Here is a 24,086-nt window from a genome sequence, read left to right on the forward strand (position 1 = left end):
ATCAGCTCTCCATCCCTCTCTGTCCTCAGCAGCTCTCATTGCCTCACTGATTTGAGTGAAGTGAGTCCATTCTCTGATGTTATCTTCCCATCTTATTCAACCTGGAGAGGGATCGGCGCCGCCAGGTTAAATCGCCCAAGACACACCACATGATGACAACCACAGCTTTACCCATACCGGCTCGGTCGTCGCCCGGGTCACCAAGGACCGCGCCTACCATTGGCTACCAGGACGGAGGTGAAAAATGTACTACTGGGAAACTCTGCAGATTCAGCACTAGAGACAATATAGTTGTTGGAACCTGGAATGTAAGAACACTAACTGCTGATGGGAAACTCAAAGAGCTAACCCATGAAATGGATCAATACCGCTGGAATATATTGGGCATCAGCGAGCTACGCTGGAAAGGATTCGGTGAAACAATCAACTGATGCAGGCCACAAGCTCTATTTCAGCGGCAAGGAAAATAAACACCAGCATGGTGTTGGCTTCCTTGTTCACAAAACATTAAGGACACTGTCCATGGGCTGCCGGCCAGTCTCAAGCAGACTCATTACCATTCGTAACTACATACATCTATACACAAAACTACTGTGTGTGTATGTGTATATATGTAACTATAACATCTATATACAAAACTACTGTGTGTGTATGTGTATATATGTAACTATAACATCTATATACAAACAGGGTGTACTATATATCTATCTATCTGTCTCTATATATATATATATATATATACATATGTATACACCTGTGTTGAATAATACACTTACATTTTGTTCAGATTGTTCTGTTTTTTGTTATCCTCTCTCATCAGGTCTTGGGCGGACTTTGCAGTTATCAGCGGCTGACAGACGGCGGGGGGGGCAGTGCCTTGTAGTGGTCAGGGGTACCCCTACACGGCGGGGGGGTCCGTGTAGGGGTCACGGTGGCGGGGGCCGTGTAGGGGTCAGGGGGACCCACTACCTGTGGGCGGTGGGGGCGTGTAGGGGTCACGGTGGCGGGTGCCGATGTAGGGGTCAGGGGGACCCCTACACGGCCCCCGCCACCGTGTAGGGGTCCCCCTGACCCCTACACGGTGGCGGGTGCCGTGTTTGGGTCGCAAGTGCCCAAAACTTGCAGTTTAAACATATCTGGTCTTTTCTTCTTTGGAGAGATGATCCTAATATTCTTGCTTGAATCCGTTTGGAAATGTACAGGTTTGCGTTGTTGTTCTCCAGCGTTTCCAGTGTTAGCCGCCATCTTGGAACCGGCTTTTTGCCCTCCAGGGGTCAGCGTGAGTCACGTGCCTGAAAACTATGAATAGGATCACGGCAATGCGTGTAAGTGCAAGTCGGCATCCGATTTGCAGTCTTTTTCTTCCAGTTCACGCTATTCCTGAGAAGCTCGCCAATGTTTACTCGTGTCTGGCCTCTCTGTCGGTCAGTCTCCCTTTTCTCTCTCCGACAATGGGTTTCTCTGTCTCTTTTTAACCGGCTGATCCATGATGAATGTAACAATCCCTTCGCTACTTGGGTGAGCCGGTTCTGTGTTTGTGGGTCTGTAGTGCCGTAAAGCAAGTTCCCCTAGTTCCCCTTTAAATGCAATGTTTTATTATTATTTAGTTAATCAAACATAGATATTCTGTAAACCTATGTAATAGGCCTTTTGTAGTATTTGTATTCCCATAAAGGCGGCCCTTGCACATAACGGGCTGCAGAGAAGTAGGCCTACATAACGGGCTGCAGAGAAGTAGGCCTAACCCAACTAACGGGCTGCAGAGATAGGCCTACATACAGGGCTGCAGAGAAGTAGGCCTACATAACGGGCTGCAGAGAAGTAGGCCTACATAACGGGCTGCAGAGAAGTAGGCCTACATAACGGGCTAACCCTTAACAGGGTGTAACAAGGAGCATTCAACCAATCACCTGACAGCAGCCCGTCATGTACATGGTGGAAACTCATGGTTCTTCTTCAAAATATATGGTGGAAAAACATTAATATTTGGATTTTTATTATGTTTATTATTACATTTATTGTGAGATAGACCTATAAATCATTTCATATGTTTGTAGCCTGGAACAGTTACTGTTATTTTAAGTTAGCAGCAGACTGTTAAGCAGTTATAGCGTGTGAACGCTGTAGGCTAGCAATGGAAACATCTATGTCACACACCGTTACAATACATCAACATAGGGAGGAGATTTCTCATGTGCTGAGACCAAACCGTTGAAGACCCCTCCACTAATGTTCACCAAAGCAAAAGAGAGGTAATTATGTGGTAAAAAGGTAATGCTGATGTCTGTGTGCAAACTGTCCAATGGGCATGGGAATGCCCCTGTCTGTTACCATCTGGTGTTGACTCAGTGCTGCTTGGTGCAGCAGGAGGTGACGGTTAGGGTTCACGCTAGCCCTCCCTCTGCCTGCTAGCCCTGCTGGTGGGTTCACTCTGCTGCTCGCCTGGACATGCACCTATGCATGTGTGTGTGTGATTTGGGATCCGAGGGTCCACTCTGCATGGAAACACTTCCATGAGCCACCAGAGAGCTCCCCTGTGGCCATCAGCCATGTCTACTGTGTGTGTGTGTGTGTGTGTGTGTGTGTGTGTGTGTGTGTGTGTTTCTTTTTCTTTTTTACAGAGGGGCGTGTTCCTGTGACATGGCAAGTAACTTGAGACCAATGAGAAGCCGCCCTTTATTTCTCCTTCTCCATATATGCCCGCCTCCTCTTCGTCCTCCTCCCCCTGTACCCTGCCTCCCACCCTCTTCCCCTGTATGCGGAGACTCTCTTTCTGTCTAGGTCCTCTCCCCCTTGCTGGCTTTTCCAACCCCCCCTGAGCCAGCTGTACCTCTGGAGCTAACCCCTCACCTGTCTTCTCCCTCTCCCCCCTACCTGGCTGACCGTCCCAGCAGCACCGAGCGGCCGTCTGCTGTTCCAGAGCTCCCTCAGCGGCCGCAGGTCGGTGGCTTCACTCTCTTTGGGTTCCTCTGCCACGTGGTTTTCCCTACGGAGAATATCTCCAGCGGGGAGGTGGAGATCTGTGTGTGTGTGTGTGTGTGTGTGTGTGTGTGTGTGTGTGTGCGTGTGCGTGTGCGTGTGCGTGTGTGTGTGCGTGTGTGTGTGTGTGTGTGCGTGTGCGTGTGCGTGTGTGTGTGTGTGTGGGTGTGGGTGTGTTTGTGTGTGTGGACCATGTCAAAATACTAATCTGTCTTTCGGTGTTCAACTTTGGTTATCTGTTCTATTAGTTTGAGGAGTTTGTCCTAAAGAATTGTGTGATCTTTTTAATCTGATGTATTGCTTTGTATTTTGGCATTCTTAGCTTGCTTGGGCTGGGTTAGGGGTAGGATCCTTACATTGGAGATTTGAGAATGTGCTCCCAAAATGTTTATGGGTATTTATTGAGTTTTCCTATCCTTATCACTGATCCTTCAATATGTGAGAAAATGACAATAAATATACCTAATATATTGGAGCTGAAACAGGGAAAATACAGTCTTTTGTTTTTTAGTAAAACTATGGTATGCTCTTGGAGTTACCATAATTGCTTATTTTTTTACCCCATTTAATGGCAGTCATAGTCCAAGTTATTAGAAGGAATATCTTTAGTAGTGGACTGAGCAGAGAAAGCTTCATAAACATTTGTGTAATTACTTCCCTGCTACATCTATCAATTTCCCCCCAAAAAATAGAAAAATGAAGGAAAGAAAGAAATAAACAAGGGAAGCAAGGTAGAAAGAAGCAAGCATCAGATAGCATAAACTGTTTTCTGTGGCCACACATCCACACGAGTTGACGATGCCAAGATTATAACTGCCGCTCCAATCTGCGAGCGCCGGTCGCAGCAGCTAACCCTAACCCTAACCCTAGGAAACGGACAATATTACGTAAGGCGTAACTCTACACTCCCTCTGTGCCTGCCTGCAGAAGGGGTCGGGGTCTGCTACTCTGAACAGCCCTGGAAACCCCCATACCCTTCCTGTACACAGTAATGCATATGTGTGTGTCTCCCTCCCCCCGCCAACTCCCCTCACCCATGTCGGTAGACCTAACCACAGACAAAACCTACATATCCTCTGCTACTGCTCGTGTCCTTTGGAACAATCAACATGGATCTGGTTTGCTCAAGTACAAAAAACACCACTGTCCAAAAGCAGAGGTTTGTGTTTTCAGCGGTGTCCTTGAACACAACAGTGGTGGCCCTTAACTCTGGCTTGTGTAGCAACTTGATATACATGATCGACTATTCCAGGGAGAGGAGGAGGTTATTTTAAATGTTGAGTTGGCCAGCCTGGAATAGAAAGTTGGAGTTATCAAGTTGGACCTGGTATATACTGACCATAGTGTGTCCCTTCTGATTAAAGTGGTCATTTCCTCTACGCCAACAGTGTGTGTGTGTGTGTGTGTGTGTGTGTGTGTGTGTGTGTGTGTGTGTGTGTGTGTGTGTGTGTGTGTGTGTGTGTGTGTGTGTGTGTGTGTGTGTGGGGGGGTATTTAGTAGGGATGAACCTAGGTTACAAAGGGCCAGTCACCCTCCCATAACATCAATCACTCTACCCTAAGACAGAAGTCTCTGGCACATCCAATCCCTGACACATTCCAGGCAGTTTGGTCTGACCGGTGCTATTCTTACGCGAGCAGTCAGAGCTGCTGAGTTTCACAGACACCCAAACACCCTGTGGAGCACACTTTCACCCGGATACCTCTGGTGAGACGGAGCCAAGTTAACACGGTTCATTCAGATATCCTGTTGTATGTTTTTCCCCCCCACACTATTTCTTTGAAGTTTTGAGTTATTTTTTAGGAATATTAAAGAAATATCAAACTATTTTGGAAAAAGGCAATCCGGGGAGGGAACCATAGCAGTAGTTCCACAGTGTGTTAACGTCTGCAGTCAGAAGTGGCCTCATGTTTGACACTAACCCCGACCCCAACCGCCGTAGGGTTCTTTAATCAGGGTCTGAACAACGGTTCCTCTTCGCTGGACATCCACAGGATCAGCGTGCGGAGAACTTCCTACCAACCGCATTTATAGGGAGGAAGAGAGAGAGAGGCTGTTAAGTTAGAAAAAACAACAATGGTATGTGTCTCAGTTGCCGCTGTATTCCCCCCAGAGGTCCTCCCTTATTCCCAGACCGCTTAGCGCTGTGTGCGGCTCGTAGAATACTCTCGAGACAGGATGTGAGCGGTCTCTGTGGGAAGTGAGGGTACGGATGACACTTCACCAACAGTAGAAACACACTGTTATTGTATCCTACTCATGTTGCATCGAGGATAGGTTCAATCCACATTTCAAGAAAGAAAGATTGCCGACACAACGCAATCCTGGTCCTTTGGTGTTCTGTGTCGGAAGAATCCCCCGTAAATTGTTGGTGAGAAGCTCCTCTCCCCCAGTCGAAGTCCATTGACATTTTTTGAAGGCTGACATGGAAATTAGTGAGAGCTTATTTTTATTGGAGTAAATTCAGATTTCCTCCCGACGATGGCCTCTTCCCAGAACACTGTGGATATAACTGCTGGCTCCCAGCATTGTTGAACAAAGAGCACAACTATACTACAGGGTAGCGCATTGGTTATTTGGTGTACGACTCCTAGCTGAAAGGTACTGGGGTCGATCCCTAATGTCCTGACCCTTTAGCAAGAAGTTTTGTTTTTTTTACACTTTCACACACAGGTTTGCCTGTTAAGACAACACTACCATTCAACGATAGTGCAGGATCTCGAACCATCAGACCCTAACCCTAACCCTAACCCAGCTCACAAACTGTGCACCACAGGGGGCTCCCGGCATAGTTAGTAGCCAGTGTCAATCCTCAGTTTGTATCTTTGTAGGCCTATGTGTGTTAGTGTGGGCATGTTTGTTTGTTTGTATGGGTATGTGTCGGGTGTCTGTTTGTTTCTGTGTGTGCGTGTGTGTGTGTGTGTGTGTGTGTGTGTGTGTGTGTGTGTGTGTGTGTGTGTGTGTGTGTGTGTGTGTGTGTGTGTGTGTGTGTGTGTGTGTGTGTGTTTGGCCAATGAGGACCAAACTGAACTTGTACAAAGCGTCCTCCCCAGCTCTATGATCTACCGAGATGAAATGAATCCAGGGTCAGAAATACATTTATACAGTATAATAATAGATTTGAAAGTTAAACGGTTGTAAAAAGATATGGTAAGAGTACTTTTGGTTTTAACATCAACATGTTTACAAATAACAATATTTTTATGGTTTTATGTGCTTTGTTTTAATTGCTTCATTTTATAGCAAAAATATACAGTAAAAATAACAACCAATAAGCACATTTTATTTGAATAGCAGTCCATTTTCTGGCTATTTAAAGTTGACCAGGGCTTTAGGGGAACTCTGTGGTTTCTCCAGAACCACAGGGAATGTCAGATGGACTCAAGGCTACCATTAACCAACCGATGTTGCCAACACTGGTAGCCTGAAGTATAAAAAAAAAAAAGGCTTATCCTCTAATCTTTTTCTTCTTTGTGTTTGCGACTGACACTGGAAAATTGTCCATCTGCAATGAATTGTTTCTATTCTTCATTAATTGACTGAAAACAGAAACGTTGTGGGCCCGTACTGTACCTCACACTGTACCTTGTCCCCCGCCCAGAATAACCCGGCCTCAGCCAGCATGGAGCTGCAGAAGGTGTCCAATGGACATGAATATGAAACATTGGACAAAGGGTATGTTCACATTCAAGTCAAAGTATTTAAATTACAGATGTGTTGCACAACACGGTCACCTTGGAAATGTTGTGACAAGGCAGGGGTCCTCACATACCTCAACAAAACAACGTTCAATCACACAATAGTGATGATGAGAACATCAAGAAGTAGCAAAGGTAAGACTGGGGTTAAAGGTAAAACAACAATTGTAATGCAAATGTCATCATATAATTTCAACAAATTAATCTATCTAACCCACCCTACCCATCCAACTTAGAACGATTTTTGCAACAAAATGGAATGATTGTGAAACATAAAACATTAACTTTAAAGTTTTTTGAAATTTAACATTTCAACTAGCGCCCTACATAAAATAACGGACATATCTGTATCCGAGCTGATCGATAGTGTTTAAAGGTTTTTTATTAATTAAATATAATCCTAACAGATGCATAACTGATGTATTCTACCAAGACAACATGCCGGCCTGCCCATATCTGCCCATATACTATCAACACTCCCAAACGCCACACCGGCACCACGCCAGTTCGCGTAACACAAAGCGTTTCTTCAACGCCACATATCTACACTCACAGGACTTCAAATATCTAACACATCCCTAACCATCACGGGAGAAAGGAGAGGCAGTCGCATTTAACGAAGACGGTGAAAGACGGTGAAAGACGGTGCGATCTACGAGACAGCAGCAGAGGAACTTTCCTTACGAAGCTGGAGTCTGGATAAAAAACAAGTGGTCATCAATATATAGAATATTTTGGCGTTTCTGCACTTGTTAATTGTTCATCGCGTTTGTAGACTACACTCAGATGTAGTCTACCCATTCTTGTAGCCTTGGAAAAAATAAATATAATCAGAGTTTTCAAATTATTCTAAAGTGTTCTCCTTGTGTTGTCCTGCCTACTCTAATGAACCCAGGTAGCCGGCTCCTTGACCTAGGGGGAATATACCCCCTCGGTTCTACACAGGCAAGATGCTCATATTGTAACATTTGCCAAGCAGCAACTGTACCTGCTTGGCAGTGTCCAAATGCCTACAGTTGCACGTCCACGTAGATGGGACAGAAAACTATTATTGAGTTTCCCGCCTATTAACTGAGAGTGGCTCAATCTTACAGACTATTACTTTAACACCACAGTTGTTAAAAAGTAAGCAAAAAGCTACATACAATCTCACTCAGCACAATTTCTAGAATAACACACTGTTAGTAAACAACAATGCTTTGCTCTGATTGGCTTATGCTGGAGGCCGGCAATGTTATTGGCAAATGGCCAGCGACCATCAGACATACATGTTGCGTAATTATTGTGTATTTAGGCTGAATGCTATGGTTTGTTTCAGTGTTTGATTAGAAATCGCTAAATGATTGATAAAGGGATCTGGTTCTTGGAGTTTGGAGGGATCTGGTTATTAAACGTGTTGTTGTTGTTGTTGTTGTTGTTGTTCAGAATACAACCAGAGGAGGAGGCCTTCCTTCCAGAGAAGAGCGATGGCTTTAAGAAACAGCAGTTCACCGACGTGAGTCAGACGATTGGTCAAACCCCAACCTAGTTTGATTTCATAGGATTTTATTTCATTTACAGTTAAAAAATATAAAACTTATATCAAGTTTTGATGTAGATGTTTAAGGAACAACATAAAAAATACACATAAAATCACATATTGCATATCATTCAACATAAAAAAAAGTTAATTTAACTTTTTGGGGGGTTTGTCTAATTTGTAAGCTATAATTCCACAAATTACTTTCACTTGTTGATCAATTCCTTTATGTATGTTTGACAGTTTGAAGGCAAAACGTCGTTCGGCATGTCCGCCTTCAACCTGAGTAATGCCATCATGGGCAGCGGGATCCTGGGCCTGTCCTACGCCATGTCCAACACCGGCATCGTCCTCTTCCCGTGAGTAGGGTTTGGGTTTGGGTTAGGGGTTTGGGTCAGGGTTAGGGTTAGGGTTAGGGTTAGGCTCAGGGTTAGGGTTAGGGTTAGGGTTAGAGTTCTAAGCTCACCTCAGAGACGGAGCGACAGGGGCAAAACATGCCCCCCTGCAAAACAGAAAGACACATGCAGAAATCTAACATAAACGCCAACATGGATGCAAACATACCAATACACACAAACACACAGACACATGCATGTGTGTGTGTTTACCAATGAGACCAAAGAATTGACCAAAATAGAACCAAGAGAAGTGCTGTGCTGGAGAGTTAAATATTGTGCAATTTTCGTTGACACTCGCCTTTTAAATATATCATCAATCTCCTTTTTAGCATCCTTCAATAATCAATCCCATTGTGATATTCTTAGTCACTTATTGACATTACACTGGAATTGACTTGTTGGTATGGAAACCAAGGAGGTTAAAAACAGGGCCTGCATCACAGAGAACAGATTTATAGGTCTACTACACTCCCTAACCCCAACCCCAGCCAAAGAACAGATAATAGGTCTACTGCACTCACCCACAACCAAAGCTAAAAGACGTGTGCCGCCACTCATGAGTGAGGAAACCAAAGCCTCCACTAGAGGTAAAGGAACACAGCTTATGGAGCCACTGAACCCGTCAAGCTGATTGGTCGAACAGCACATGGCTCCACATTGGATACACCCACAACTTTCTTTAGCTGATGAGAGGGTGAGTTACGATCGGCTTGGATCGGATCTCTTTTGATTCTATTCCGTTCAGAGATGTAGCGTACAGGTAGAATATTCACTCACTCACTCACTCACTCACTCACTCACTCACTCACTCACTCACTCACTCACTCACTCACTCACTCACTCACTCACTCACTCACTCACTCACTCACTCACTCACTCACTCACTCACTCACTCACTCACTCACTCACTCACTCACTCACTCACTCACACAGAATATGGAACTAATCGTCTACATTCATCTCAATGCCATCAATGAAATCTAAAACATGGAGATCTCCACAATCATCTCCATGATAGAGATGTTAAAGATGGTCCCCGAAACACCTCCATGATAGGCAAAATATGGAGATAGTTGTCCACATACATTTTAACGATTGAGACAAAATATGGAGACATAAATGTCAGCAATACACCGCAACGCTGGTAGCTCATTGGCCGAGGGCCGTGCAATGCTGGTAGCTGATTGGCCGAGGGCCGTGCTTTATTTGTGGCCTGAGCGGGCGTGGATGAGGCGGTGTCGGTTTACCAGCAGTTGGCCGCAGCATAATGTTAGTGGGGGTTCACATGTAGCCCCCCACTAACGGAAGGTTCCCTACGTCCACAGGACAGCAGGCTTGGCAGGATACCGGACCCCTACCGGCATGTTTAGGAATTCATTGTTCAAGTCTCTGTGTGTAAAAGTGTCTCAGCTGGGCAGGCTAGATTCAGGTTTAAAGGAACATGGTCCCAGTGAGATAATGAATAAAGTTCCAGGATGATTGCTCATGGGAGGCCTTCACAGCGTTTAGCGGTAAAGCTACCTCTAGCCTCACTCTCTAGCCCCTGACCCTAACCCTATTGTGATGGTCTTTAGCAAGGCACAGAATTACGCTGTAACATGTAAACACTGCTGGTCATTTGTCTTGTTAACATTTCCCCGATGTGAAGTATGGACTGTCTATCGGCCTCCTCTCTGCCCAATGCAGGATCCTTCTGACCGCCATCGCCTGCCTGTCCAGCTACTCCGTCCACCTCCTCCTGCAGAGTGCGGGTGTAGTGGGTGAGTCCCCCTATTCCCCAGTGAAGCTGAGGTCACATGCCGGCCACACTCCCTCACAGGTAGACATTGAGGACATTGATGGAGCCAGCCCGGCCCAAAGCTTCTCTTTTAGACCCGAACGTCGGCAGATTTGTTGGGCCTCCCTGAGCAAGATGCGTAGCCCTTACCTGCTCCTTAATGACAATTCACAGAAGACTCTTTGGATGAATCACTAACTATTAACTATTAAATGAAACTCGAAAATGTATACTCTTGTGCTATGGGTGTGTGTGTGTGTGTGTGTGTGTGTGTGTGTGTGTGTGTGTGTGTTGTGTGTGTGTGTGTGTGTGTGTGTGTGTGTGTGTGTGTGTGTGTGTGTGTGTGTGTATATGACCTTCTGATGCCAATCTTAGCAAATATTGATCCTCTATGTTTGTTCAGGTATTCGTGCCTACGAGCAACTTGGTCTTCGTGCCTTCGGGCAAGTTGGGAAAATAATTGCGGCTGTCATCATAACCCTGCACAACATCGGAGGTGAGGCTGCGGTGGTTGCTAACCCTAACCCTAACCCTAACGCTAACCCTAATGGCGGCTGTGATCATAACCCTGCACAACATGGGAGGTGAGGCTGCGGTGGTTGCTAACCCTAACCCTAACCCTAACGCTAACCCTATGGCGGCTGTGATCATAACCCTGCACAACATCGGAGGTGAGGCTGCGGTGGTTGCTAACCCTAACCCTAACCCTAACGCTAACCCTAATGGCGGCTGTGATCATAACCCTGCACAACATGGGAGGTGAGGCTGGGGTGGTGGTGGGGGGAGGGCTGCCGGCCACACTATTGGCTCCAAACGCGTACGGGGCTACAGACACCAGGGACCCAGACAGGCGCTCAAGGCACATAGGGAATACCGAATTGAGTTGAATGGAGAACACAAAATGGAGTATTAAAGTGCCACAATTATATTTGTTGCATTGTTGAAGCTGCTGTTAAAGAGCTGCTGGGAGGAGGATCCGGGGGACGGGGGGCTGCTATTGGCTGACCTCGCCATAATGGTTGACGTCATCAAAGGGCATCGAAAGTCCAGAAGTCCAAACCCACTGTGATATCGTAGCCTACATATTGGATGGAGTTGATCACTTTTCCAAGACAACAGATTCTGGCTTTGCCTGGAGAGAGAGAGAGAGAGAGAGAGAGAGAGAGAGAGGAGAGAGAGAGGAGAAGAGAGAGAGCGAGAGAGAGAGAGAGAGAGAGAGAGAGAGAGAGAGAGAGAGAGGGGGGGAGAGAAGGGAGAGAGGAGAGAGGGAGAGAGAGGTAGGAGAGAGCGAAAGAGAGAGAGAGAGTGAGAGAGAAAGAGGTGGTATAGAGGAGAAGAGGAGAGCGAGGGGGAGAGAGAGGTGAGATGGAGAAGAGGAGTAGAGGGAGAGAGGGGGGGTATAGAGGTTGGGAGGGGCAAGAACGGGGGACGGTGGAGGAAGGGGAAAAGGAAGGGATAAGAGGAGGGAAGAAAGGGGGGGGGTGGAAGAGTTAGGAAGCAAGAGAGAAGAGAGAGATAGAGTAGAGGGGGCGGGGAAGTGAGGGGAGAGAGCCGCCGAAGCACCAGAAACAAGGGAGAAAAAGGGAGAAGGAGGAGAAAGCGAGAGAAGAGAAGAAAGCGAAAGAGAGAGAGAGAGAGAGAGAGGAGAGAGAGAGAGAGAGAGAGAGAGAACATGTGTTTGGTTTTTCCATGTTGTCACCCATTCATGGTGCAGGAATTCAGAGAATCGTGGTAACTTGAGCCTGGCTTCTGTGTTTGTTTCCACCTCCTTCCACTCTTCGTCTCCTGAAAATTACGCCGTAAATAAAATGAATGTTTTCTGATTGCATTGATTATATGCATACACCACATTGTGGTACATAAGATGTATTAAACAAGAGGGTTGATGATGAAATATTGATGTTTGTTCAGTTCTTTTGAACATTCTGAATGGTTCTCTGTGCTCCTCAGCTATGTCCAGTTACCTTTTCATCGTGAAATTTGAACTTCCCCTGGTCATCCAGGCATTCCTTGGACAGACATCGAGCTCTGAGTGAGTACCTGGGAAAGTGGATCACACATCTGTCTCAAGTATGCAACTACCAGCCTCATCGTTTCTGTATGGAACCTATTCTTAAAGCAAACATTTATTTATATTGCCTTGCAACCCTACCCAAGACTGGTGATGATATTTCATGTCATTGTCGTAATATTGTCATAAATGTTTTTTGTAGACAGTAGAATATATTTTGTATTTGAATGAACAAATTTGTAAACCAAGTTCAAACCAGTGTGTTCACATATATCCAGAGTCGATGGGTAGAGTTTGACTATTTGAGACATGTAAATATTCACTTTTGTGTGTGTGTGTGTGTGTGTGTGTGTGTGTGTGTGTGTGTGTGTGTGTGTGTGTGTGTGTGTGTGTGTGTGTGTGTGTGTGTGTGTGTGTGTGTGTGTGTGTGTGTGTGTGTGTGTGTGTGTGTGTGTGTGTGTGTGTGTGTGTGTGTGTATCTAGGGAATGGTACATGAACGGGAACTACCTGATTGTCATCGTCAGTGTGTTAATCATCCTCCCGCTGGCTTTGATGAAACACCTCGGTGGGCATTTCTACTATCATTTATCCATGTGCTTGTGTAATTATTTCATGATTATATTAATTATTTCATTTTTCATTATTTGCTTCATTTATTCAATAATTTCTTATTTCATGATAAACCATTTCTATATTTACCCTAATTTGTAGGGTAATAATTTCTTAAGTTGCTGTGGAAACCTGAATTTTCTCCTGAGATCAATAAACTGTGTCAATCAATGTCTGAAGCGTACTGATTGGCCGGAGGATTGACCTGGATTATATGATGTCATTTTACAGGTTACCTGGGTTACACCAGTGGATTCTCCCTCACCTGTATGGTCTTCTTCCTCTCCTCGGTGAGGTATTATTATTGGATGCTATCATTCTGTATAGTCTGGTAATGGAGGGTGGGCTTGGGTTTGATCTCCGAACGTCCATATGTGTGCGTGTGTGTGTGTGTGTGCCCTTGCGTGTGTGCTTGTGTGTGTTTGTGCGCATGTGGGTGTGTGTGTGTGTGTGTGTGTGTGTGTGCCCCAATGTCCGCAGCCCAACATTTCGGCCTTCAAGAGCAACATCCACTCACACATAACCTGCTCCTTAACTACATGTATCCACAAATCCCCTGATAGGAAATCCTTACCTACATCTCTCTCTCTGTCTCTCACTCTAATATCTCTCTCTGTTCAAACCTCTCTCACCCTCTGTCTTACAGGTCATCTACAAGAGGTTTAACATCCCCTGCCCGCTGGAAGCTTTCGGTAACTTCTCCGCCAACGCCACCATCCCTGAGGACACCTGCACCGCCAAGCTGTTCACCGTCAACAGAGAGGTCAGATCACAGGAGAAACATCCCAGCCCAATCCCCACAAACCCACACAAACTGTCCACTTTGAGGGTTTCTGGGGGACTTAGCACAATGCAGTGGTAGAATCAGGGGGCTCCCAAACAGTTGGGATTTAGGAGGGTATAGTGGTTAGGGCGTTGGACTCCATTTTATAAATTCACAAGTATGTCCTGCCTCACTGATATTTGATAAATGCAGAATATACTATCATGGTTCACTATTGAAGTAACCTATTTGCATATTTTTTGTGTTTGTCTGACGCTAGTCACATTCGAGTCGTCCGTACATGACAAGCGTCCTTTAACCTAACCCTAACTCTGACCCTATTTAACACACGTCCTTTAACAGGCAGCATTGAGGGTCTCTAACGGAAAGCCCTAGATGTCAAAAACTGGACATTTGAAAGGGTAATGCCTCTGGCCGCATATGGTCACAAGCTATTTGTGGGTTGGTGGGGGGGCGTCCGTCATTGAACTGTCCAGCCCAACCACCCATAGGTATCTATTACTCCCAGCCAGCTGCCTGGTTTAAAGCTGCAGTACAGTTTAGAGGGCTAGCTGCCTGGTTTAAAGCTGCAGTACAGTTTAGAGGGCCAGCTGCCTGGTTTAAAGCTGCAGTACAGTTTAGAGGGCCAGCTGCCTGGTTTAAAGCTGCAGTACAGTTTAGGGGGCTAGCTGCCTGGTTTAAAGCTGCAGTACAGTTTAGATGGCTAGTTGCCTGGTTTAAAGCTGCAGTACAGTTTAGAGGGTTAGCTGCCTGGTTTAAAGCTGCAGTACAGTTTAGAGGGCTAGCTGCCTGGGTTAAAGCTGCAGTACAGTTTAGAGCAGGGGTGCCCAACCAGTCGATCACGGTCTACCAGTAAAAAAAACTTGCGCGGGACATATACGCGCGGTAGCGCATGCGCTGTCAACAGTAGTTACGCAGTCCTAAACGTTGGCATGGCTGAGGGGAAACGAGTTAAGACCTACCATTTTCACCCTGAGTGGGAGGAAGATAATATTGATTATTGTTGAGAAGACGCCGTGTGCAGACGGAATGAAACCCCCACTGAAGTCCGTAGGTCCACGATACAAACCACCACCACCCCCCCCCCCCTCCCCCGCTTGAAGGTAGGTTAGCTGCAGTACAGTTTAGAGGGCTAGCTGAGCCCATTTGCTTGCGTATGATAGACTCCCCCCCCCTGAATGCTGGCCAGTTTCTTTCTGCAATGACCACGTTGCTGTTTGTGATTGTTTCAGACGGCGTATGCCATTCCCATCTTGGCGTTTGCCTTCGTGTGCCACCCTGAGGTGCTGCCCATTTACACCGAGCTACGCAAGTAAGACGTGGAATAACCCTAACCCTAACCCTAACCCTAAAGCCAGGACGGGAGAGACGTCTCCATTCAGATGTGCTCTTCAAGAGACATTGTGAATGCATATACATAAGTGTGTATATATGATAGGAACAGTTATATCAATAATATAATTACAGATAAATATGAATGCAAATATTATTGCTATTATTGTTATAAATGATAATCACATATCATATTTTCATGTTCAATATTCTTCTATTCCATCTATTCCATGTTATCCGTATCAATCCGTATTTGAGAACGTGTCTGTTTCTGTGTTCTCCGACCTGAAGCCCTACCAAGCGGAGGATGCAGGGGATCGCCAACGTGTCCATCCTGGGCATGTTTGTGATGTACCTCCTCACTGCCATCTTCGGTTACCTCACCTTCTACGGTACCAACTACTATATGATGCAGACACTATTTTATCACCATTATATTTATATATTTTCTTTATGTAGCTCTGCTTCTGTATATGTATGTAATTTGAGTTTTCTGTGTGTATCTGGGTACATGTGTGTGTGTTTACGTGTATGTACATGCGTGTGTGTGCATGTGCTTGTGTGCATGTGTGTGTGTGTGTGCCCATGCGTGTGTGCTTGGGTGCGTTTGTGCGCATGTGTGTACGTGTGTTCGTGTGTGTGTGCGTGTGTGTGTGTATGCGTGAGTCTGTGTGTGTTGGTTCGTGTGTATGTGCGTGTGTGTGTGTGTGTGTGTGTGTTTGTGTGTGGGTCTGTGTATGTGTACGTGTGTTTGTGTGTGTGCGCGCGCGCGCGCGTTTGTGTGTGTGTGTGTGTGTTTGTGTGTGTGTGCGTGTGCGTGCGTGTTCGTGTGTGTGTGTGTGTGCGTTTGTGTGTGTGTGTGTGTGCGTGTGAGTGTGTGTGTGTGTCCACAGTCAACACGGAGTCGGAGCTCCTCCACACCTACAGTAAGGTGGACCCTCTGGACACGCTGATCCTGTGTGTGCGAGTGGCCGTCCTGGTGGCAGTCACCCTGACGGTGCCCGTGGTGCTGTTCCCTGTAAGGACACGCACACACACACACACACACACTTAGCACACACATGCACTCACTCAGTCCCTCCGGCAACATGTTTGGTCAAAACAACTATGAAGCGAAAGAAAGAGTAAGTCCTATCCCCCAGATCTGAGGTTACCTTAACCTTAGCTAACCCTAACCCTAGCCTCTTCCCTCAGGCGTTGGATGTGAGGTTAGGGTTAGGGTTAGGGACCCTCTAACCCTAGAGTCTGTGGGACTGTTACCAGACTACAGGGGGACCACAAACAGCGGTCCCACAATCATCGCTTCTTATTGGTCCAAATTGGTACCCAGTTATGTCACTTGACTCCATAGGGCTAATCGAATAGTTTGATTGAGCAAGCAAAGTAAAAGATAAACCAGTACTGGCAGAATACCGTTTTGGTTCTGCTGTTGATATTCAAGTACATGTTTGAGGCAGAAATGTTTGCTTATGTGCAGATCTGTTTATTGTTTCAGAAGCTTAAACTTTTCACAAACTTCCATATAGTTAGAACCCCATATTTGAACAAATCTAAATCAAAAACCAACATCGACACAAAGTTATGATCACAAAATGAAACGCACACATGTTCCCTTTGGACCGAACACACTCCTACATTACTCAAGCCTTGCTGATTAACAGGATCTGGGTGTGTTTGTGTGTGTGTGTGCGTGTGTGCCTTTGCTCTTGTGTGTGTGTGCGTGTGCTCTTGTGTGTGTATGTTTGTGTGCGTGTCCTTGTTTGTGTGTGTTGTGCTCTTGTGTGTGCGTGTGCTCTTGTGTGTGTGTGTATGTGTGTGTGTTTGTGTGTCCAGATCCGACGGGCCCTGCTCCAGCTGCTGTTCCCTGAGAAGCCGTTCCACTGGGTGCGTCACGTGGCCATCGCCGTGTGTCTCCTCTTCTGCGTCAACCTGCTGGTCATCCTGGTCCCCAACATCCGCGACATCTTCGGCATCATCGGTACGGCGTAACCCTAACCCTAACCCTAACCCTATCCCTACGGGACTCACTGTGGCAGAAGGGCAGGGGGAACCGATGTCACACTGTAAGGAGAGCGAGGGAGACACAGGAACAAACCCAAGCCACCAGAAAGAAGTAGCAAAGTAGACATTCCTTATGGGGGACCACACATTTCACATTCACATTTTCTAAGGGTACCGCTTCATATGTGTGGTTATTCCTTTAGCCATTAGTCCGGGTCAGAAGCAGGAGGTCAATGGTCAGGGTCTGTGTTTGATGGTTGATTCTTATCAGTACTCTTATAGTATTATATATATAGTATATTTAAGGATAGCTGAGATATAAGAAAGAACATGTATTGCTCATATGGGGATATTGCATTCTCAGCATTTAAGATACTGCAGTTCATGAAAGAATGTATGATGTATATTGTGCACGTTATAACATGCACATAATAATAATAATGGATTGAATTTATATAGCGCTTTTCTAGACACTCAAAAACGCTTTACAATGAAGGGGGGACCTCACAAACCCCCACCAGTGTGTAGCCCCCACTGGGGTGATGCACGGCAGCCAATCTGCGCCAGAACGCTCACCACACACCAGCTTGAGGTGGAGAGTGAGGGAATTAATGAGTCAGCCAATTATACAGGAGGCTGATTAGGGGGCCAGATTGAATGAGCCTGGCTGGGCCAGGACACCGGGGAAACCCCTACTCTTTGATGAGTGCCCTGGGATCTTTGATGACCTCAGTGAGTCAGGACCTCGGTTTTACGTCTCCTCCGAAGGACGGCGCCTTCCACAGCACAGTGTCCCCGTCACTGCACCTAATAAACTGTTTCTATACTCTCATCCAGGAGCCACCACCGCCCCCTGTCTGATCTTCATCCTCCCAGGGCTCTTCTACATTCGCATCGTGCCCATAGAGCAGGAGCCCATGTCGTCCAGACCAAAGATCCAGGTACATCTAATGAGCCCCCCCCCCACACTTTGATCCCAACACTTTCCTGAAATGAAAGAGTTTTCTGAGATTTTGGTGAAATAAAATACTGGCGCCAAACATTGCAATCAAGGATTGTAATGTCTCACTCAACACCTTGTCGTGATGGGTCGAAATACCTTGGATCCGTTTCTGGATTCCTTTGGTTACTCTGAATTTTGACCCTAACCCTAACATCTGTAGGGTTAGGGATGGCTAACCCTAAGATCTGTAGGATTAGAGTTAGGGTCTGTAGGGACTGTAGGTTAGGGTGAGGCTAACCCTAACGTCTGCGGGTTAGGGTCTGTAGGTTCTCTAGGTTAGGGTTAGTAGGGTCTGTAGGTTAGGGTCTGTAGGTTCTCTAGGTTAGGGTCTGTAGGTTAGGGTTAGGGTCTGTAGGTTCTCTAGGTTAGGGTCTGTAGGGTCTGTAGGTTAGGGTCTGTAGGTTAGGGTGAGGGTCTGTAGGTTAGGGTCTGTAGGTTCTCTAGGTTAGGGTCTGTAGGTTAGGGTTAGGGTCTGTAGGTTCTCTAGGTTAGGGTTAGTAGGGTCTGTAGGTTAGGGTTAGGGTCTGTAGGTTAGGGTTAGTAGGGTCTGTAGGTTAGGGTTAGGGTCTGTAGGTTAGGGTTAGTAGGGTCTGTAGGTTTGGGTTAGGGTCTGTAGGTTTGGGTTAGGGTCTGTGGGTTAGGGTTAGGGTCTGTAGGTTTGGGTTAGGGTCTGTGGGTTAGGGTTAGTAGGGTCTGTAGGTTAGGGTTAGTAGGGTCTGTAGGTTTGGGTTAGGGTCTGTAGGTTAGGGTTAGGGTCTGTAGGTTAGGGTTAGTAGGGTCTGTGGGTTAGGGTTAGGGTCTGTAGGTTAGGGTTAGTAGGGTCTGTAGGTTAGGGTTAGGGTCTGTAGGTTAGGGTTAGTAGGGTCTGTAGGTTAGGGTTAGGGTCTGTAGGTTAGGGTTAGGGTCTGTAGGTTTGGGTTAGGGTCTGTGGGTTAGGGTTAGGGTCTGTAGGTTAGGGTTAGTAGGGTCTGTAGGTTTGGGTTAGGGTCTGTAGGTTAGGGTTAGTAGGGTCTGTAGGTTTGGGTTAGGGTCTGTAGGTTAGGGTTAGTAGGGTCTGTAGGTTAGGGTTAGGGTCTGTAGGTTAGGGTTAGGGTCTGTAGGTTTGGGTTAGGGTCTGTGGGTTAGGGTTAGGGTCTGTAGGTTAGGGTTAGTAGGGTCTGTAGGTTAGGGTTAGTAGGGTCTGTAGGTTAGGGTTAGGGTCTGTAGGTTAGGGTTAGTAGGGTCTGTAGGTTAGGGTTAGGGTCTGTAGGTTAGGGTTAGTAGGGTCTGTAGGTTAGGGTTAGGGTCTGTAGGTTAGGGTTAGTAGGGTCTGTAGGTTAGGGTTAGGGTCTGTAGGTTAGGGTTAGTAGGGTCTGTAGGTTAGGGTTAGTAGGGTCTGTAGGTTTGGGTTAGGGTCTGTAGGTTAGGGTTAGTAGGGTCTGTAGGTTAGGGTTAGGGTCTGTAGGTTAGGGTTAGGGTCTGTAGGTTAGGGTTAGTAGGGTCTGTAGGTTTGGGTTAGGGTCTGTAGGTTAGGGTTAGTAGGGTCTGTAGGTTAGGGTTAGGGTCTGTAGGTTAGGGTTAGTAGGGTCTGTAGGTTTGGGTTAGGGTCTGTAGGTTAGGGTTAGTAGGGTCTGTAGGTTAGGGTTAGGGTCTGTAGGTTAGGGTTAGTAGGGTCTGTAGGTTTGGGTTAGGCTAACCCCAACCTCTTTGTCCGCCTCCCTCAGGCTGCGTGCTTCACTGCGCTGGGCTTCGTCTTCATGGTCATGAGTCTGACGTTCATCGGGATCGACTGGATGTCTGGGGAGAAGCGGAGCGCCGGCGGCCATTAAGCGGCCCCTCCCCGCGGGGAGTGGCCCGACACTACCAGCCAATAGCAGGACAGCGCACGTCGCCCGTCGCCCTCCACCTAGATGCAATCTGCTGCCGTTTGAAGGCTAGCCCCACCGCGCTGGAGTTTAGATTTGTTGTTATATTTTGGTAAGACAATTCCCCCCCCCCCCCCCCCCCCCCAGCCACTTGTTTTTTCCTGATTCATTTAGTTGTCGCCGCTGAAGCCAGGGTTAGGGAGTCCAGGAGGCTCCCCCTGGTGTGGGGCGCGCTGCGGATAAGATGAGTTACTACCTCTACATTGTACTAAGGAATCACGGCCACGCTGCCTGCTAAAGACAAACCAAAGTAAACTGGCTCCCTAGGCTAGAGTTAGGACAGAGGGAAGCACAGACAGTTAACGTTGGACGCTGTCTCCAATGCAGAGGAGTTGGATTCGGTTAAAAAACAATTCAAACGATTGCAGGGAGGAATATGCTCAAGAAGAATTTAAGTTCAAATTGCATTTCGCATTTGGTCATTATTATGACTGTTACCAAAGGAGAACTAGTATACTTTATTTTAAGTTTATATAACTTTAATTGGGGGCTTATTGGTCCTTCATTTTTTTTATATCAACAATGAAAAGAAAATCATCATGGTTTTTATGAGTTTTTGTTATATAATATAACATCGCTTGAAAACAGCATATGTCTATTTTGAATGTCGATACGATTTTATCATGTTAAATTAAATGTTAGGCCAAACAGCGAAAGCCTTCAAATCCACAGGTCAACTTTAGTGCCAATATGTGACGTATAAAACTGTATCAAACAGTAAATTACTTTAAACCTACATCTCTACTTGTTTTGCACCGTGATTAGGCAGAGCATAATAAACAACTTGTGAAACTCTGACCATTAAAGGTTATACAGTGTTAAAATGCTTATTAAATCATTCTGTGTTCAGAAATGGCTCAGGTGAGAGTAAACAGCTCCTCTAGATAAACTAATTAGCTCATTGAAGGTATCATCATACTTTTGATGTCAACTAACAACACACTGTGTTTACTGGTGTGGATCAGTATTGGTGACATACAAAGGTCTAATCCATCCCTTCATTGTTAAAATGGTCAATATCACAGGATTTGATCACAGTGAATAGTAGGGATTTTCCGTTGAGTTCCCCATTTGTTTACATCACATGAAACTATAAACTATTAAACTATTGTGTGCCAAACTATTTTCTACAAAGTAATCCAATGAATTGTAGTTTCTTCAAAACTAGTTTCAGAAACGTTTTGTTTTGGATTTGTGCTTCCTATACATGATTTGCCTTGTATGCATGTGCTTGAAGACATGTTGACACATGTAGTCTGATGTTCGTTGAATGTAAACCGTGACCCGGCTGATACAGGCTGCTAACTCAGTTAGGGGCTAAAGGAATGCAGCAGGAAAAAGAGACCGAAGGTGGGCAGCTCTACCGTGCCGGGTCTTTCATCACATGGAGGGTTCCCAGGTCACCCCGAGAACCACATTATGAAGGGTGAAAACTTTACTAAATGTTGAACCCTTTACGAAGGCGGGAATAGCATTATGAAAGTCTGGCACCTTTTATAAAGGGTTAAACCCTTTATGAAAGGGTGATTTCCTTTATGAAGGGGTAAACCCTTTATGAAGGAGTGAGTTCCATTATGAAAGGGTAAACCCTTTATGACGAAGTGGATAATAAAGAAAAAGGGTTGCATCATTTATAAAGGGCTGAAAGCCAATCTAAGAAGGTTAACCTTTTATATAGGGTTGAATTTCATATTAATGGAGTAGGGGTGAAAAGCGTGAAAAGGCGATGCCCTTTATGAAGGGGATATACCTGTTGTGAACAGGAGTGATTTTGACATAATTGTCTATTGCTAAGATTTATAGCACGGCATGCATAATATGTATCATTGACTTGGTGCTTCTTTTTCATAATAAAATACATTTATGAGTAACATGAAGATATTGACTTCATTGCAACTTATTTGGTTTCTTCTTTCCTCTGTTGATGGTTGAATTAAGGAACATCTAGCCCTCGCTGTCCCAGAAACCCCTCTGGTAGTTTGTTGTAACGTTCCACAGACCGCCTCTCACAGACCTGTTTTGCAGGGAGAACACGACACGGGCCGGGAGATCAGCACGCCTCAGCTCAGTAGTGAAGGTGCGGTGTAGCCCAGGTTATTTCCCACCAGAGGGTACAGGTCGGTTCAGTATGCAAAGGTGTGGCACGGTTCGCGTTTCCACCACCAAAGGGGGGCGTGATCCGGAAAGAGCCATATTGAGCCATACTTGTCTTGCAGTACTCCTCCGTTGGGCTACTGAGGCCCCGTCCACACGAAGCCGAAACAGGCAAAACCGTTACGGTTTCGATCTATCCGGTTTCGCAGTATCTCCGTTAAGACGGAGTCAAGCGAAACCGGGTAGATCTGTAGAAACGCTGTAGTACACATTCCAGGCCCATAAGGGGCGCTGCTTCTGCTACAGAAATCCTTGTTGTTGTGAGTTCTGAGACTCCGCGGGCTTAACAGTCATTGGCTAGAGGGTCAAGGGGTGGGGCGATGACGTCATGGTTTACGGTTTCAGTCGGTTTCAGGCGTCCACACGAATCCAAAACGAAACCGGGTAGATTTGAAACCACCTCTGAGGGTGGTTTCAGAAGTTTGCGGTTTCGGTCAGCGGATTCGCCGGCTTCGTGTGGACGGAAGGCCGAACCGTACAAGACCTTTGCGGTTTCGCCATGAAATCGGCTTCGTGTGGACGGGGCCTGAGACGCCTGAAAGGATGCCGGCAATTTCAAGCTACACACGCCGTTAGTTGATTGGTCGACAGAATCGTCCCTTCCTTGTGACAGGGAGATATATATATTCGTATGTCACAAAGTACATCTCAATACTGTTAAATGACTAAGCTTGTGTCCTACATTGTACGTCCCACATTGTTTCTCTTTGTTTGTCGCATTGTTCTTTATCCTTGGATTTAGTAGCAGGCTACACTAATAGCATATTAATCACAAAGCAATAGCCTACTTACAACGTTCGACATGTTGTCATGCAAGAACAAGATTGCGTCCACAGTTGCTGGTTTCAGAGCGGACCTCCTCCGCTCTATCATTCGGCCAGCTGCGCTGCACACCCGCTCGCTGCTGCTTGCTGGAATGCAGAGGACGGATCTTGCCAGCCTGGCTAGTTTTGGGTACACCAATCCATTGACTTTCCACCATTTCAGTAGCTCCCTGTCGTCATCCATGGCATGCCTCTGTGAAATGTACATGGCCACTTCATCCACGACGGCAGCTGGTTCGTTATCATCCTGGTTCTCCCACTCTGCAAAGTCTGGCTCTCTCCTGGGCCTCGCTGATGGTGGTTCAAAGCCAGTATTGCCAGCCGCTGCAGCATCTTCCTCCACAGACAAGAGTAGGGTGCGAACGTGGGCATGTACTTCAGATATATCTACAGGGGACATCATCCTCAGTTTATTGAAGTTGGGCCAGAGGAAAAGAGCAACCTTGTGCGTCATGTTCACCTGGATTTTTTGCACTAAATACTCGGCATGTCTCTGGCGCACAAAGGCTTGCTGAGGAGAGTCGTGGGAGAGGGCTGGCAATGTCTCTTCAGATTCTCAAACCAGAGGCTGACCAGGTTTGTGGTTGCATATTTGTCGCCTCCAACTCTCTCTGGGCATTATAGAATGGCTCCAAAAAGGTGACCAGAAAGCTCAATGCATCAGGATCAATATTCTCGATGTGCGCAATCTCACCACGGGTCTCCAGCTTCTCCCGTAGCTCTGGGTATATGTCTTGCACTGACTTGAGCGTGAGATAAACTGTGCTAAATCGTGTCTCCCCCATCTGTAGCACCGTCTTTGACAATTCCGCAAACAGCCCAGATTGTTTTAACTATCTGACTAGTCCTTTGGCAGCCGATATAGTCTCACCTATCATGCGCGCTGTCGGCAAGTGCGTCTGTTTGTAGACCATGGCGAAGGACCGTATTTATCAGATGATCTAGACAGGAAATCCTTCTGTACGGCTGATAAGAGAGATTGTGAGGGCTTGCCTCGCCCTCATGCGTATACTTGGTGAAGTAACAAAAGAGGACATTGAAGGCTGACTATCCTCCTTTCTGGCAATGCAAGCCTGCTTTATGTGTCTGTTC

General features: G+C 46.3%; 1 protein-coding gene across 1 annotated transcript; it reads left to right on the forward strand.

Moving 5' to 3' along the window:
- The first annotated feature begins 2,737 nt into the window (after positions 1-2,737).
- On the forward strand, positions 2,738-21,926 carry slc38a5b (solute carrier family 38 member 5b). The gene is made up of 16 exons (XM_056611165.1): positions 2,738-2,940; positions 6,581-6,654; positions 8,103-8,172; positions 8,440-8,555; positions 10,281-10,354; positions 10,775-10,867; positions 12,322-12,403; positions 12,866-12,948; positions 13,224-13,282; positions 13,639-13,755; positions 15,009-15,088; positions 15,400-15,500; positions 16,002-16,126; positions 16,942-17,086; positions 17,947-18,050; positions 19,816-21,926. Exons 2-16 carry the CDS (start codon positions 6,602-6,604, stop codon positions 19,918-19,920), a joined length of 1,407 nt encoding a protein of 468 aa, XP_056467140.1. The 5' UTR covers positions 2,738-2,940; positions 6,581-6,601; the 3' UTR covers positions 19,921-21,926.
- Positions 21,927-24,086: the final 2,160 nt, after the last annotated feature.

This window comes from Gadus chalcogrammus, chromosome 16, assembly GCF_026213295.1.
Source record: "Gadus chalcogrammus isolate NIFS_2021 chromosome 16, NIFS_Gcha_1.0, whole genome shotgun sequence".
Lineage (NCBI taxonomy): Eukaryota > Metazoa > Chordata > Actinopteri > Gadiformes > Gadidae > Gadus > Gadus chalcogrammus.